Source organism: Sesamum indicum, linkage group LG1 (assembly GCF_026168435.1).
Source record: "Sesamum indicum cultivar Baizhima isolate 11 linkage group LG1, ASM2616843v1, whole genome shotgun sequence".
Taxonomy (NCBI): domain Eukaryota; kingdom Viridiplantae; phylum Streptophyta; class Magnoliopsida; order Lamiales; family Pedaliaceae; genus Sesamum; species Sesamum indicum.
This window is the reverse complement of record NC_142657.1, coordinates 10,138,859-10,156,549: the sequence shown is the minus strand read 5'-3', so window position 1 is coordinate 10,156,549 and position 17,691 is coordinate 10,138,859. Positions and strand designations below refer to the sequence as shown.

Genomic DNA, 17,691 nt, shown 5'->3' with positions numbered 1-17,691 from the left:
TCAGATCAATTACAAAAAAAATGGCCTTTTGAGGCTCCAACAAATATTCGTTAGATCACATGAGATCTTTTTTAGATCAATTACAAAAAATGACCTTTTTTAGGCACCAAGAAATATTCGTTAGATCGCATGAGATCTTTTTTAGATTAATTACAGAAATGGCCTTTTTCAGGCTCCAAGAAATCTTCGTTAGATCGCATGAGATTTTTTTCAGATCAATTACAAAAAATGGCCTTTTTTAGGATCCAAAAACGGTGGCCTTTTTCAGGCTCCTGCAGGCTCTTCCTCCGTAGCGATCAGTCCGAACTTAGCCGTACAATCTTTTCAGATTTCGCATGTTCCACGCACGAGGCAGGTAGCGTCCTCGAAGATCTTGTAATTTATATGTACCTTCTTTTCTTATTTCCACGACCATATATGGTACCCCCCAAGCAGGGTCTAACTTGCCAACATGACGAGATACTTTCAACTTTTTTAGTACAAGGTCCCCTACCTGCAACGATTTGGGCCTAACTCGCCGGTTATAGCCCTTCATCATCATCCCTTTGTGATGCAAGATTCGGGCGTACATAACATCCCTCTTCTCTTCGATCGTGATAAGATCGAAACCTCTTTCCTCTGCGTTGGTCATTAGGTCATAGGCCATCACCCGCTGAGATTCTTCTCCTATCTCTACAGGAATAGTAACTTCAGTACCGTAAACAAGGCAAAAGGGTGTCTCACCTATTACCCTCCATAGAGTCCTACGATATGCCCACAGAACGCCTTGCAACTCCTCGACCCAAGATCCCTTAGACCCTAACCTGGTTTTTAAATGTTGCAAAATGGTGCGGTTTGTGACCTCTGTTTGCCTGTTCGCTTGTTGGTTCACGACTGTTGTAAAGCGTTGCTGTATTTTTAGCTCTTTGCACCACTCCACTATCCCTTTTCCTTGAAATTGAGTTCCATTATCTAAAATCAGCACCCTGAGAATACCGAACCGACAGATGATGTTCTTCCAAATGAAGATGATCACCTCTTTTTCAGAGATTTTTGCGACCGCTTCCGCTTCGAGTCATTTTGGAAAGTATTCAACCGCTACAATCAAGAATTTGTTCTGTTCTTGGGTTGGGGGAAAAGGTCCTACTATATCGATTCTCCATTGATCAAACGAATACGCTATCTTGACTGGTTCCATCGTTGTCGCAAGCCGATGGATTAAAGATGCTAAACTTTGGCAGCTTTCACATTTTTCCACGTACTTTTTGGCATCACTCACTATGGTGGGCCAAAAGTACCTTTGTCTGATTATTTTATGAGCCAGCATGCGCCAGAGTGGTTTCCACAACAACCCTCATGAATTTCTCTCATTACATTCTTAGCTTCCTCATCACCTAAATACTTCAGAAGTGGTCCATCTATCGTTCTCTTGTACAACTGACCAGATATCAATGTAAAACGTGCAGCTTTGAACTTTAACCTTTTAGCCTCTGGCAATGACCAATCCTTCAAATACTCTACAATTTCATCTTTCCATAAGTGTTCCTCTTCCACCATCTGGACATCCAATCCTTCTATGATCGCGGCCTTTTCTCTCACCATCACAGTGACCATCCTATCCTTTATTCCTGACATCATGGCTCCAAACATGGATAAGGCATCAGCTCTATCATTCTCCTATCGTGGGATTTGTTGGACGACACATTTATCCAACATGCCCACAAGCTCTTTCACTTTCTTCTAGTAAAGTACCATGGTCTTCTCTCTCGTCTCATATGTTCTGTCAATCTGCACTGTGACTAATTGTGAGTCTGTGTATACCTCAAGGTTTCTTGCCCCTGCCTCGTATGCCAGCTCCAGACCCAATATCATCACTTCATACTCAGCTTTATTGTTCGTGGCCGAGAAAGACAACTTTGCAGCGACCTCGATCTCCACACTCTTGGGTCCTTGTATTAATATACCTGCCCCTCCGTTGTTCGCATTGGAGAAGCCATCTACATGCAGCATCCACTTCTCGACCTCAGGAAGGGGCTCTTCGGCGAGTTTGACCACGAAGTCCGCCAATATCTGACCCTTTTCTGTTGTTCTCGTTTGAAACACAATATCGTATTCGTCTAGCTCCACAACCCATTTAATTTCTTCCAGATGCTTCAGGTCGCGACATTATGTGCGTCAACGGATGATTAGTCAATACTATTATCTTACGAGATTGGAAATATGGTCTCAGTTTTCTCGCGGTTACGACTAGAGTCAAAGCCAGTTTTTTAACTTCCACGTATCTCTTTTCCGCCCCTTGCAGCATCTTACTAACATAGTATACTCGGTTTTGGACACCTTCACATTCACGCACTAGCACCGAACTTACCACATTCTCAGATACAGCCAAGTATAAATATAAATCTTCATTTCTCCTCGGGTTCGCCAAATACGTTTTCAAATTTTGAAGGGCTTCTTCACATTCATCATTCCATTCAAAATCTTTTGCTTTTCTCAATATCTTAAAAAATGGTAAATTACGATCTGCTGAATGCAAAATAAAGTGATTAAGTGAAGCGAGCTTACCCATTAGTTTCTCCGCCACCTTGATCGTTTTGGGTGACTTCAATTTCATAATGGCCTCTATCTTCTCTGGTTTCGCTTCAATTCCTCGCTCGCTCACCATGTAACCCAGAAATTTTCTGCCACCCACTCCAAAGTTGCATTTGACGGGGTTCAACTTCATCCTGTACATCCTCATTATGTTGAAAGTTTGCTTCAAATATTCCAGATGGCTCTCAGATTTGTCTCTTGATCAGCATATAGTCAATATAGACCTCCATGATTCCACCGATCTTCTCTTTGAACATTCTATTGACCAGCCTTTGGTATATGGCACCTGCATTCTTTAAGCCAAAAGGCATCACATTATAGCAATAAATTCCATCGTTAGTTATGAAGGAAGTCTGATGATACCCCTGGTACGCGTCCATCATCGAGAATAGCTCAAAACAGGCCGTGGAATCAACTAGGACGTCGACCCTAGGTAGCAGGTATGGGTCCTTTGGCCACGCCTTGTTCAAATCAGTAAAATTTGTGCACATACACCATTTTTCTGATGATTTGGAAACCACCACTACGTTAAATAACCATTCTGGGTATTGCATCGCTGACGTAGCCCGCCCTCAAAAGCTTATCAACTTCTTCTTTGATAACCTTGTTCTTCTCTGTTCCAAAAGTTCTCTTCTTCTGCTAAATCGGTCGCGCAGTTCGATCCACGTTTAATCTATGCACTATCATTTTCGGATTTATCCCCTTGAAGTCTGATGGACTCCATGCGAACATGTCAGCATTTTATTTCAAGAACTTAACCATCATCATTTCCAGCTGCTCGCCCAAGTGTGCCCCTATCCTAGTTGTTTTGTTGACCTCACCTGCCACGAGCTCTACTACTTTATGTTCCTCGCTAGGTTTTAGACGCTCGGACTTTTCCTCCTGGTCGCATTCTTCCTCAATGTTTTGCCTTTTTCATTCGAACCCTTTCATTTCAATGACAAGTTATAGCATCTCCTGGCCTCCTTTCGATCACAAGTAACCTCGCCCACTCCATTCTTCGTAGAGAACTTCATCTTCAAGTGGTAAGTGGACACGATCGCCTAAAATAAGTTTAGGCCCGGCCGTCCCAAAATAATATTGTAAGTAAAAGGCGTGTCAACCACCAAGAATTGTACCATCATCGTCTTTCTTTTATGCTCAGTTCCTATGGAGACAGGTAGCTCTATTGTACCGCTAGATGTTACCTCGCTTCCACCAAAGCCCACTAAAGGTATTCTGACCGGATCCAACTTCACACCATCTAGCCCCATTTTTCTTAGTACATCCTTAAAAATAATGTCTGCAGAATTCCCATTATCCACCAACACCTTATGTACCGTGAAGTTGGCTATATCCATTTTTATCACCATGGGGTCGTTATGCGACCCACTCTCTGTCTCTCGATCCTGCTTTCCAAAAATGATTTCTTCCTCCTGATCTATACTTATTATGAACTCACTTCCTCTGCCTGCTCGATCCTCGCGTTCATACCGCTTTCTTGCACACTTTGAATCTCCTCCAATTGGTCCCCCAACAATGGTGTGAATTATTCCCTTTACTAGGGCATTCACCCTATCTTCCACTTTCTCTTCTCTTCCACGGCTCACAAATTTTTCCCTACTCCGTGATCGACTCCTTGCTTCATTTCCATCTTTCTTCCGCTCATCCAATATTCTATTTTAGAAATACCCCTGCCTTACTAACCTTTCAATTTCGTCTTTAAGTTGGAAGCAATCTTCAGTGTTGTGCCCCCTTTTCCTGTGAAATTTGCAATACTTGTTAGAAAATTTTTTGGACGGAGTATACCTGGTGTGTTGGGGCCACTTGAGCACATCGGACTTCTCCACCATCATCAAAGCTTTCATCCGGGTCATCGCCAAAGGCGTGTAGTTGTGGTACCTAGGTCGATATGAGTTCTCCCTTCCCTTCTAACCTCGACTGCTTGCTACCCCCTCCTTTCTCGAAGTTGCAATTACAATCGCGCCTCTTGCTACGCCGTCCTTCATAGCATTGGGCCATTGCCATCAACTGTTCCACATCCGTGGGAGGATCACGAGCCAATGCTGATGCCAGCAATCCCTTTTTTAGACCATGGATCAAGATGCTCACCATCATGTCGATCCTTAGATCTTGCAATTCTAAAGTCTCGTTATTAAACCTTCCCATGAAGTTTTTTAACGACTCATCCTTCCGCTGCCTGATTGTAAATAAATATATCGCTGATCGCTTATGTTTCCCTTTATTGGCAAAATGGAACTTAAACTTTTGCAACAGTTGCTCGTAAGTCTCAATGCTCCCGCATGGTAGATTTGTAAACCAGTCCTGGGCCTTACCCGTTAAGGTCGTGACAAATAGCTAAGCCATGATTGATCCAAGCTCGAACGCTGAAACATGTTCTTGAGGATCTTTCATTCCATCATATTTAAGCAAATCCGGCATTCTGAAGCTTGGATCCACTACTTGTTTCAGTATCCTATTATCGTAAGGTGAGTTCCTGTTATGTGGTACCAATTCACCTCTTTTCTTCAGCTCATCAATTTGTTTAGCTAGTAGCTCGATCTGTCTTCCGACACTATCCACTTTGGCCTTAGAAATGGCCGACTCCCTTTTCTTCGCTCCTCCTCTACTACTAGATCCCACTTCCGAGGACGCTGGTTCGCGACCTCTCATGCGCTCTCTTGCACTTGCTTTCTCCGACGTTTTCTCCATCTCTTTGTCTTTAAACAGCTGTCTCCTTGCAGTTTCTTTCCCCTGAGGCATTGCTGCTCTCCTCTCGTAAGCCATAATAGCATTCCTACCAGCTTCTTCTATCATTGTCTGCAGTTCTTCTCTAGTTAGTTGCAAGGTTGGTTCTCCTTGCCTCGGCGTGTCTTCGATACTGTAGACATTCCCTCTCGACGTTCCTTCCATTCTCAAAGTACGATCCTCAGTTTTGGCGCCAAATGATTTTGATCGAAATCACCGACCTTCCACAACAACCTCGTGTTCAGCCACGTATTCTATCAAGACACTATTGGATCTTGAGGATAAGAAAGCACGTGAGGTTCATCGGGTTCGTCCCCGACTTCGACCCTCCGACGCTCAAGTTAGAAGAGTTGAATAGAATGGAAAATGTACGATCAAAACTAAGTAGGTCGAAGATAACTAAATACCAATTACCTCAAATGATTGTACGCTGAAGTATTTATAAGGCCCAGGTGGTCACTGTTGTTTGGACCCCATGTCCTCATCTGAGAAGCTGACATCCTCGATCGGACGGTCCTCAAATTTTGGAGTCTTCTTTCTCTTGATGGGTCCGAGTTTAGGTCTATCCAACCCATCTCTCAAATGTGCGGATCCTGAGTTCTAAAAAGATGGAAATACCCTTCATTAAGGGTATTTTTGGCACTTCACTTGTAAAATTGGGGTTTCCCCCATCACCACCAAACCCTACATTCATTCCTCCAAGACATAAAGGTGCAGCTGCCCGTACGGGCCCCTCATCCCATGGTCTTTCAATCACGTGAGATTACAAAGTCCACCCTAACGCTCACTGAAGGCCCTTCCTTCCCAATCATCATCCAAGGGGGCAAAAAGTTTGTGACATTGTCAAATTTAGAGATTGCACTATTTACAAAATGCTTCAGAAAAGGCTTCAAAAGATATGTCTGAAGGAAAAAGAAAGGATTGAACTGTCTTGAGATAGTTGCATTTTTTTGTCAAGAGTCACTTGTTAAACATGTCATGAGGTGACTGTAACTTTTGTTTCAACTTAAATCTCCCTTTAGATGGAAGTGCTTATTAACGGTTGTTTACTTTTGGATGTACAATGCTACATTTATTGTAAAATGGTACATATAGTGCCATAGAAGGTGCATGTTTTAGTTGAATATGTGACTTTTAATTAAATGTTGTGGTCATTTTTTAACAGGATGGTTTGCATCTTTTTTATTTCCAAGTTTTTAACAGGTTGTGCATTTTTTAACATATTGTGGGCATTGCTTTTCAAAAGTTTTAATAGGTTGTGCATTTTTTGTTTTCAATTTTTTAACAGGTTGTGGTGCATTTTTTTTATTTCCATATTTTTTAGCAGGTTGTGCATTTTTTACTTCCACATTGTTCATCAACAGATTTTAAGAAATTAACATAAGAAAATAACAGTTCATCAACAAAATAACTAGAACTCTGATATAACAATTTTTCCACCAAAAACCTGTTTATGCAGTCACCAAACCTTGAGAACCGGTCAAACTAACGTCTGTTTGGTACTTCCATTAGAATTTTAATGGTGGGACTAGTTTTGCAAAAAAAAAGTTAAAATAAGGGACTAGTTTTGGCTATTTCCAAAAGTATGGAACTAAAAATTGCCAATAGGCCCATAGTGTGGGACTAGTTTTGCATTTGATTCTACTTCCTTCGATAAGATTGTTGTGGTTGGTGGGTGAATAACTAGGTCATTCCATTAGGCACAACAACACATATAGCCTTCCCCCTCTTTCACTTTAGGCTCTCGAATTTCTCTCTCCTTTTTTCCATGTTTATATACCGAATGTTAGGCATAGATCAATGGTACACCGTTTGATCGAGTCATATACATGCTTAATTTCGGTATTTTTTTATTTTTTGCGTCTCCATCGCACTTTCCGAGTCAATCTGTTTCCTTCAGTCTACTGGAGTCTAACCACACTACAATGATCAAAGGATTTTCAAGACAATCCTAAGGTCAAAGAAGCACTAACTTGCAAAATAAGGATTAACACTCCAATGCTTAAAGTCAGTAATTGATTTATTGAATAAACAATAGAAAAAATTCGAAATAACGTAAGAATATGGTGTGATAATTGAAGTAAGGTGATGAAATATCAAAATATAAAATAAAATATGCTTGTGAAGTGCGAAACAACAAGGATATTGTTGTCAATCGAAAGTGAAGAGTGTGTGACAATGAGCTATGCAAGTTACTGTCATTTCTGCACTATGACTCTATTTATAGGCCCATGGAGAGTAAAATTTAGAGGTAGTTACAGTATATGATATGTCATTTGAAAGCTACATAAGTTGGCTAACTAGCAAAAATGCGTATTGAGATTTGGATTTATCTGGAAGAAGATATGACCGTATGAAGGAGTCATACGCAGTCAACCTAAGTTCTACGGGATTCGCTTTACTTGTTGTCAACAGGCCAGCTGCTGTGGATCCAGGGGGAGTTTGTTAGAGATTTTTCAATGTAACATGTCCCAAATGCTAGGAATGCGTATCACATAGAATTCCTGCTATCTGATGAGTTATCTATTTGCACTGGGCTTGGTAGGTTAGTGTAAATATAATACTTATGAGCTTCATACTTTGCTCTCGGGCCAACAGGCCGGACCTGCTAGGCTGTTTAGTGGGGGCCCACAGTTTCTGTTTTGGACTTTAGGAAAAAAATGATTGAGGGGTATTATAAATATATGAGTTAATTACATTTTGCCATCCGTGATCGACTAGAATGATATGACCTTAATCAGCGATCTCGATCGTGCCACGTCGTCCTCCCAGCTCTTTGATGGGACCTAAGGACAAGAGAAACAAGTCAAGCTAGTCGGGTTCGTCCCCGACGAAAACCCTCCGACGCCTAAGTTAGTTAGAGGTCGGGGTAGATTATGCGGGCTTAAGTAGATCAACTAAAGTGATCAAGTGTAAGTTACCTCTTAACGAATCAGACATGATGTATTTATAAGATTATCATCGGATGTGGGGCGTGGCTACGTGTCACAATCCTGGGCTCCCGGCTTCCAATCGGATGGTCCAACGCTATTCAAGCATCCGAATCGTATGGCGGGCGAGTCTCCATGATCCTAGCCGCAGATCTTGCATGTGGATTCCCAATTTTCATGGGATTTTGACTTAAAGGCAGGTTTTTAGTTGGAATACCTTTTTTACCCTTAATGAAGGGTATTTCTGTCTTCTGGTAATTCAACCCTCATCATAACTCTCCCACTTCTTTTAAGTGTAATTTATTACCTTCAAGAATTCGCAAGGTCTTGTCCAATCTAGAACGGGCACCTCGATCCACACGTTGCCACGTTTCTTCCAATGCACAGGTCCGCCTTCTACCTATATATAGCAGTCTCATTTAGAAAATTTTGCCGACTCTGTCGTTTGCTAGAGATAGTTGCCTACTCTCCCTCGACCTCAGTCTTCTCCGTTCCTGACTTCGACCACGTCTCTCAAGGTACCATGCCTCCTCAAAATCTTGTAATTCTAGTTCTAATTCTACATCTTCTGCCACCCCCCTCCTTATGGATACGACCCCTGTTCCCTTAGAAGGCTCGTCCAGGAATAGGTCGCGACCTAGTCGCCAAGTAGCGAAATCTGATCCTGATGATGCCCCGACTTATGTAAAATTCCAGTCAATGTTAGAACATAATCTTTTGGCCAGCATAGTCAGTACTGTAAAACAACAGATTCATCCTATAAAAGAGAAATATTACATTCCCAATAATTATGAGATTCTTATCCCTAGGTCATTTGATCGCATACATCGACCTCCCAAAGGCTTCTGCTCCTTTTCACTTCTTCATTTTGATGCCAGGTTATGTCTGCCTTTAGCCCCCTATATAGCCCAAATTCTTACGTGTCTGAATTTCTGTCCTATGCAGTTGTTGTCTAATTCTATTCGTCATATCATCCTTTTTGTCATAATAATGACGGTGAACCCAACTTTGATATTTTTTGGTCGTTATACTCTTTTACAATCTCTAAAAGATCGGGGATAGGGGTTTTTTCTACCTTTCTGTTCGGAAGGATTGTAGGTTTCTCAACCCCCTGACATCTAATGTTGGCCCTTGGAAAGAAAAATACATTTTTATTCGACTACCTCCAGGTTGCAAATGGCCTTTCAAATGTGATTGGAGCATAGATAAGCCAGAGCCGGTTATTAAGGGAGGGGGTGGGAAGGAGATCAGATAAACAGTTTTACTTCTTATCGGTATAACCCGAAGAAAATTTTGGTAGAAGAAGTTCTAAGGCTCGCGCATCTCACTCCAGCACCCCTCCAAGTTAGGGGTTCCTTAGGTGAATCTTACCTTCTTTTATCCTTACTTCCATATCGCAGGCAAACATCTCTAACTTAATCACTTGTTCGCAGATAATATGGTCATTCAAGCTCGAGTTGATCAATGCATACGGGCAGCCCAAGGCAGGGTCGCAGCACAGGTTGCACCTCCACTGGTCGCACTCACCCAACCCGAGTCGGATTCCTCAGCTATGCCGGAGGCAAAGATTCCTAGAGAGACAACCCCAATTGAAGTGGAAAGCAAGGATACGCGATCATAAGAGCTGGTTCAATAGAGAGGAAGGAGTTTTTCCCCAAACACAGGCATAAAAGGGTCGCAAGAAAATTCGCCTATAGAAGAAACTGACCCGAGTAGACTGCAGAGGAAGCGTAGGCATCATAGCAGAAGTCCCTCGGGGTCTAGCAAGCAAACCAGACCTCGATCTGCCAGGATTGAGGAGCAAGCGGAGGCGGCCAAAGCGGAGGAAGAGAAGAAAAATATGGAGCTTCTGAATGAGATCGTTGAATGGTGGAGAGCGGCTCACGAAGATCTCCATATTAGCATCATCTAACGGCTCAGTTGGAAGGGGATAAATTGATCCCTGATTGGAAGATTTCCTCTAGCAGCACAGTTCTCAATATGCAATCGGGGCAAGATTTTTGGGAGCTGTATATTGCGAGCTGTCTCCCTCGCGACCAAGCTGCCCTCTTAAAGACTTCGTACACTCGTCTTGAAGAACACTGCTTGCATTCCTTAATACATGTGACTCTTTTTTATACTGTTCAATTTCGATCTGTCATCCATTATTAGTTAATATTTTGTCTAGGCTGCCAATTTTGTCCGAGATCTTTCTCTCAAATATTCAGGCTTTCAAAGGAATCAGTTTGTAGCTGAACGCAGAAATCGCGAGTTGGGAAGTAAGATCACTGAAGCTTCTGCTCAAGAGGAAGATTTGGAAACCAGCGAGTGGCCCTGTAAGCTTGAAACAAAGAATTAGAGGATATGCTGACTTCCGAGGTTGCCAAGGCAATGGCTATAGGGAAGGAGATCAGGTTCTCGGCGGGGCATGCCACCGGGAAGATTGCAGGCGCCATTGAGGGTCGTGAGGAGTTTCTTGATTTGGAAGAATTTGGGACCCGTATTCGCGAAACCCATCTCCAAGGTGCTCATGACTTCCTAAAAGCGCCTGCGTTCGAAGCAGCATTAGAGATCAAGGCCGCTGACTTCCTGATGCAGGGTTTTGATAGGTGCAAAGCCCAAGTAGCCCATTTGAATGGGTTCGTGCCCGATTTCGACGTGTCGGGGCTCGACCCTAGCCTTGATGCCAACCTTCAGCCCTTTGTCGATGAAGACACTCCTCCTACTGGCGAGAACGAATTCGCAGCCCTGCTTGATGAGATAGAGGATAAATGATGATGTTAGCTCTTTTTTTGGATCCTCCTTTTGACAGAATAGGTCGAAAGGCCTTCATTGTAGACCTGTTAGGACATTTGTAAACACTTTTACAATGTTAATTGATTAACTTCTGCTTTATGAACAAATGAGTTCCTCTCAAGCCATCTTTTTGTGATAAGAGATTTATTCCAGCTTGCAATTTTCTTCGACGTGAGTTCGTGATCTATAAATGAAGAGTAGTGAAATGATAATTCTTTCCGGATGTGCATCTTTTTAAAATTGCTTTTTCATATATCGTGAGGTCTTTTTCAGACTTGTGATTTCTCTGCCAAGTCTGGCCAGTGGTCTCTCTCAGATTACGCATTTTATGGACCATTGGCCTTTTCCAGGTTTAATAGAAGAGTACTTGTGGTATAAACAGGATAAATCTTTCTCAAATTCTCATAGAGCTTTTGATCTTTCACAGATACACTAAATGATGTGACCTTTTACAGGTTCAAAGAGAGATCTTTTTCAGATCATTTACATTATTAGGCATTTTTCAGGCACATGTCTATGCATAAAATTTCCTAAGATTTTGAATGTTCCATGGTCGAGGTAGATATCGTCTATTCATATCTTGGAGCTTGTATGTTCCCCTTTTCTTTATTTTGACCACTTTATATGGTCCTTCCCATCCTGGGTCTAATTTACCCATGTGCTTGGAGACTTCGACTCTTTTTAAGACGAGGTCGCCTACTTGCAATTGTCTGGGTCGCAATTTTCTATTGTAGTTCCTTAGCATCATGCCTTTGTGGTGAAGTATTTTAGCATATGCTGCATCTCTCTTTTCCTCCACCACTGTGAGGTCGAAAGCCCTCTATTCTTTATTGGTCGCTGGGTCGTAACTCGCGACTCGTTGGGATACCTCCCCTATTTCTGCAGGGATTATAGCTTCAAAATCATAGACTAAACAAAAAGGAGTTTCACCTGTGGCAGATCGTGGAGTCGTTCGAGAAGCCCATAGTACTCCTGGTAACTCATCATCCCATGATCCTTTCGACTATAACCTAGACTTCAGATGTTGTAGAATGGTTCTGTTCGTTACCTCCGTTTGTCCGTTTGCTTGTGGGTGACCAACTGCTGTGAAATTTTGTTAGATCTTTATTTTTTCTAGCCAAGTAGTGATTTTTTTCCTTGGAACTGTGCACCGTTGTCTGATATCAAGACTCTTGGTATCCCAAACCTGCAAATTATATTTTTTTTGAATAAAATTGATCATTTCTTTCTCAGATATCCTTGCTATGGCTTCCGCTTCTATCCATTTGGAAAAATATTCGACCACGACAACGATAAATTTTTTTTGAGCTCGAGCAGGGGGAAAAGGTCCCAAAATATCGATATTTTTAATTGGTCGAAAAGACATGCGATCATGGCCGGCTTCATTGAGGTTGTCGTGCATGTATTTGTGAAGCATACTTTTGGCCGACTCTCACATTTGCGAACAAGCTCCTTTGCATCTTTCATCATGGTTGGCCAAAAGTATCCTTGCCTTGTTATCTTTTGCGCTAGCAACCTGGCTCACGAATGGTTACCACAACTTCCCTCGTGAATTTCTTTCATGACATATTTAGCTTGGTTATCACCCAAACATTTTAGCAACAGTCCTCCACAGTTCTTTTGTAAAGATGAGATTCGATTAAAGTAAACATAGGGGCCTTGAATTTCAACCTTCAAGCTCGCACGAGTTGTCAGGTAGAGTCCCCTCTTTGAGGTAGTTCATAATTTCATCTTTCCAAAAGCAAGGCGGCTCCATGGTGTTAACTTCCAAATTCTTCGAGATCGTCGTTCGATCTTTTACCATAATGGTGATTTTTTCGATCTTTGATTCCTGAAAAAAGAGCTCCAAACTTGGACAGAGAATCGATCCTATCATTTTCGCACCTCGGGATTTTTGGAATGGAACATTTATCAAATCGTTGCATCAACGATTTAGCTTTTTTGTGGTACATACTCATGGATTTCTCCTTGGTTTCATACGTTCCATCGATTTGCATTACCACAAGTTGCGAATCAGTATATACTTCCAGATTGCTGGCTCCAGCTCCGTAGGCCAATCAGGGCTTTGTATTCAGCTTCATTGTTGGTTGTGGAGAAAGATAGCCTAGCTGCGACCTCAATTTCTAGCCCTCCTGGTCCTTGTATCAGGATTCCTGCTCCCCCATTGCTGGCATTGGAAGAACCATCTATGTGCAACATCTAAGTATATGGCTCCTGAGTCGGTTAACCTGCGAGCTCCATCATAAAATCTGCTAGTACTTATGCTTTTTTAGCAGTTCTAATTTGGTAGTCAATGTCGTACTCGCCCAATTCGACTGCCCACATTATCAGTCTTCCCGATGCTTCTGGTCGAGATAATATGCTTTTCAACGGTTGATAGGTCAACACTATGACCTTGTGCAACTGGAAATAGGGTCGCAGCTTTCGAGCTGTCACCACTAAGGCCAAAGCCAACTTCTCGATTTCTATGTACCTTTTTTCTGCCCCTTGTTGCATTTTACTCACATAGTATACTGGGTTCTGGATCCTTTTGTCCTCTCTAACTAGCACTGAACTAACTGCATTGTTCGGCACAACCAAATAAAGGTATAATGTCTCACCTCCTTTGGGTTTGCCAACAAGGGTGGTGACCTCAAGTAATTTTTTAGGTCTTGGAAGGCTTGCTCACACTCTTAAGTCCATCTAAACTCCTTAGTTTTTCTCAGGATTTTAAAGAACTGCAAGTTTCGATCTGCTGATCTAGAAATAAAGCGGTTGAGGGATGCGATCTTACCTGTGAGTTTTTGGACTTCCTTCACTGAGGTGGGTGACTTCAGTTTTAGGATCGCATCAATTTTATCCAGATTGGCCTTTATCCCTCGATCACTGACCATATATCCTAAAAACTTGCACCCTCCGACTCTGAACGTAGATTTGCTTGGGTTGAGTTTCATTCCATACATCCTCATTATGGCAAAAGCTGACTCCAAATGTATCAAATGGTTCTCCGACCGTTGGCTTTTTACGAGCATGTCAGCCACGTAAACTTCCATCATTTTTCCTATCTGGTTTGCAAACATCTTGTTTACCAGCCTTTGGTATGTGGCACCTGCATTCTTTAATCCAAAAGGCATTACATTGTAACAATAAATACCTCGTTCACTTACAAAGGAAGTTTTGTCTCGATCTTCCGCCGCCATTTAGATTTAATGGTATCCTTGGTAAGCATCCATCATGGAGAAAAGCTCATATCCGGCTATCGAATCTACTAATAGATCAATCCTTAGCAATGGATATGGGTCCTTGGGGCAGGCCTTGTTTAGATCAGTAAAATTGTGCACATCCTCCATTTGCCAGATGCTTTCAGCACCACCACCACGTCTGATAACCAGTTCGTGCATTGGATTTCAGAGACATACCCCGCTTTTAATAGTTTCTTGACTTCTTCCTTGATAATGAGATTTTTCTCAGCCCTGAAGGTTCTTTTCTTTTGTTGCACTGGTTGCATGGTGCGGTCGACATTTAGCCGGTGAACTATCACCTCTGGACTTATTTCTTTGAAATCAGAAGGGTTCTAGGCAAACATATTTGCATTATTTTTTATAAATGCAATCATCAATATTTCTAAGCCTTCGCCCACTATCTAACCCCATTTTCACCAGTACACTTATTTGAGGATAATATCAGCAGAACTATCATTATCTACCAGTACCTTATGAACAATGAAATTGACGACGTCCATCTTGATAACCATAGGGTCGTTATTCGTCCCAATCCTTTCACCAGCATCCTGAGCTCCAAACACAATTTTTTGTTCTGATGCAATATTCATCATGAGTTGTCTTCCTCTATTCGACCAACTCTCCCTTTCGAACCTCTTCCTGGGTCTTCTTGAATATCCTCCCTCTGAGCCTCCTGCTATAGTATGTATAATGCCTTTCACAGGCGCATTTTCCCTCGTTCTCAGGTTTCTCTTTTCTTCATGCCCCTTTTCTTCGTCTACTTTCTCTGCTTCTTGACCTATTTCGGCGAGCTTCCCTATCCTCCCCACGACTTCATGATATTTGGTCTTTGAAGTACCCCTGTTGCACGAGTCGTTTGATTTCATCATTTAGTTGGTAACAATCCTATATGTCGTGGCCTTTTTCCTGATGAAATCGGCAGTATTTATTTGATTACTTCTTTGCTGGGGTAAAATCTTATCTGTCATGGCCATTTCAGAACGTCACTCTTTTCTACCATTAGTAATGCTTTTGCTCGTTCATGTTTAGTGGAGCGTACTTATGGTATTTTGGTTGGTAAGGGGGCTCCTGCTTTTGTCCGATTTCGACCACCGATCTCATTCTCTCCTCTGGCGATCTCGGTCTCTTCCGTGATCTGTGCTAAATCTCCACTCCCCATCCTTTATAGCATTTACTTCTTCCTCATCTATATATTTCTGCGCTAAGCCCAGCAGCTGCTCCACGTCCGCAGGGGGATCCCTTACGAGTGCAGATGCAAATGTCCCTTTCTTCAATCCATAGATGAGAATGCTAACCATCATGTCTATCCTCAAGTCTTGCACTTCCAAGGTTTCATTATTAAATCTCCCCATGAAAGTTTTCAACGTTTCACTTTCTTTCTGTCTTATAGTGAACAAATGAGTAGCGGACCTTTTTTGCTTTCTTTTGCTCGCGAAATGGAACGTGAATTTTTGCACAAGTTGCTCATGCGACTAAATGCTGCCAAGTGTAACAAACAATTTGCATTAATTGGGTCAAATTGATCATAGAGATTCATTACTAGGTCGAAGGCTGCCAAGTGCTCCTGTGGGTCTTTAGTTCCATCGTATTTGGGGAGATCGGGCATTTTGAAATTCGGGTTCACTATTTCTATCAGTATTTTATTGTAGAAAGTAGAATTTCGATGGTGAGATACTATCACCCCTCGTCTTTTGAGTTTGTCTATCTACTTTCCTAACATCGTGATCTGTTTTCCCACGCTGTCCACCTCTGCTCACGAGATAGCTGGTCCTCTCAGTTGACTTCTATCTCGATTACTTGATCCGACCTCCAATGATGTTTGATGACCCTTTTCTATTTCTTTTTTACTCGTTCCCTTTGACACTCTTTTTAATCCTTTTTCTTGAATAATTTTCTCTTTATGGCTTTCTTTTCAATAGGCGTTGCCGTTCTACGCTCGTAAGAAATGACTGGCGTTTCTTCCTGCCTCCTCCATCATTTGTTGCCATTGTACCCTCATTAATTGAATAGTTCGTTCTGTTGTTCCCAATGTTGTTTCCATGCCCGGGATATTTCCTCTCGAGTTTTCTTCCATATCCTTCTAGATATCCTCAAATGTTTCCTACAAACGGCGCCAACTGATCTGGCTAGAATGATATGACCTTGATCAGCGATCTTGATTATGCCACGTTGTCCTCTCGGATCTTTAATGGGACCTGAGATCAGAGAAATAAGTCAGGCTAGTCGGGTTCGTCTCTGGTGAAGACCCTCTCACGCCCAAGTTAGTTAGGGGTCAGGATAGATATATGCGGGCTTAAGTAGATCAACTAAAGTGATCAAATATAAGTTACCTCTTAACGAATCAGACATGATGTATTTATAAGGTTATCATCGAATGTGGGGCGTGGCTACATGTCACAATCATGGGCTCCCGGCTTCTAATCAGATGGTCAAACGCTATTCAAGCATCTGGATCGTATGGCGGGCAAGTCTCCATGATCCTAGCCGCAGATCTTGCACGCGGCTTCCAGTTTCCGCGGGATTTCGGCTTAAAGGCAGGTTTTTAGTCGGAATATCTTTTTTATCCTTAACGAAGGGTATTTCTGTCTTCTGGTAATTCAACCCTCATCAATCTGAACTATGATCATTTTTACATTTTGGCATATAAACTTTTTTCTATGATAACTTACTATCTCAACTTTACGAAATTTTGCACTTTACCATTTAAAACTATTTTTTCACAAGTCTTTTGTTAAAAAAGCATCACATGCAGTGCACATGTGATACTTACGAGTTATGTGATGTGATATTTTTCATATATGCACAACATGTGATGTTTTTCGGCAAAAAAGTCTGCAAAAGATGGTCATATATGGTAAAATGCAAATTTTGTGAAGTTGAGATGATAAGTTGATATAAAAGTTTGGATGCCAAAGCGTACGAGTATAGTTCGCATGCCAAAATATAATTTACCCTAAATATATATATATATATATATATATATATGATTATAACGAGCTCCCTAATGTTTGACATAATTTTGAATACTCCCTTATTATTTGAAAAATTATAATACCTCATGATGTTTGATAAACTTAGATAATCCTTGAATGAAGGTTTGAAATTGCCAATTTTGCCCTTACTGTATTTCTTTTAGAAAAAATAAAAAATAGTAAAAAAATCAAACGAGGTGGATGAAAAAATTTGAATAATTGTAAAAAAAAGTATCCACTTAGTCCACAAAAAAAATTCAAAAAATTTTAACAAATAAATAAAATTATAGTTTATAGTCTACAAGTGCATTTTGATTTGTCCACCTACATAAATTGAATGAAAACCTAACAAAAACTAATAAATTTGACTTATTATTAGACAACTATTAAAATTAAGGAACATTAATGATTTTTAAACAATAGGGATATCTATAGTGATGCCAAACTTCATGGGAGCCTATTGTAATTTGCTTTATATATATACTAGTAATCAAC

The 17,691-nt window shown here is 41.4% G+C and overlaps 1 protein-coding gene across 1 annotated transcript; it reads right to left on the bottom strand.

Moving 5' to 3' along the window:
- Positions 1 to 307: 307 nt before the first annotated feature.
- LOC148789446 (uncharacterized) lies at positions 308 to 2,719 on the bottom strand. The gene is made up of 4 exons (XM_088883080.1): positions 2,348 to 2,719; positions 1,801 to 2,130; positions 1,382 to 1,656; positions 308 to 965 (listed from the first exon to the last, which is right to left on the bottom strand). Exons 1-4 carry the CDS (start codon positions 2,717 to 2,719, stop codon positions 308 to 310), a joined length of 1,635 nt encoding a protein of 544 aa, XP_088739206.1.
- Between the last annotated feature and the right edge of the window lie 14,972 nt (positions 2,720 to 17,691).

What these genes read in the sequence shown, in the direction of transcription:
- LOC148789446 (XM_088883080.1), bottom strand. Translation starts at nt 2,719, where the DNA reads ATGAGGATGTACAGGATGAAGTTGAACCCCGTCAAATGCAACTTTGGA. An exon ending in TGGCTGTATCTGAGAATGTG is followed by an intron (nt 2,131 to 2,347) that starts GTAAGTTCGGTG and finishes CGCGACCTGAAG; the next exon opens with CATCTGGAAGAAATTAAATG. An exon ending in CAGGGGCAAGAAACCTTGAG is followed by an intron (nt 1,657 to 1,800) that starts GTATACACAGAC and finishes ATCCCACGATAG; the next exon opens with GAGAATGATAGAGCTGATGC.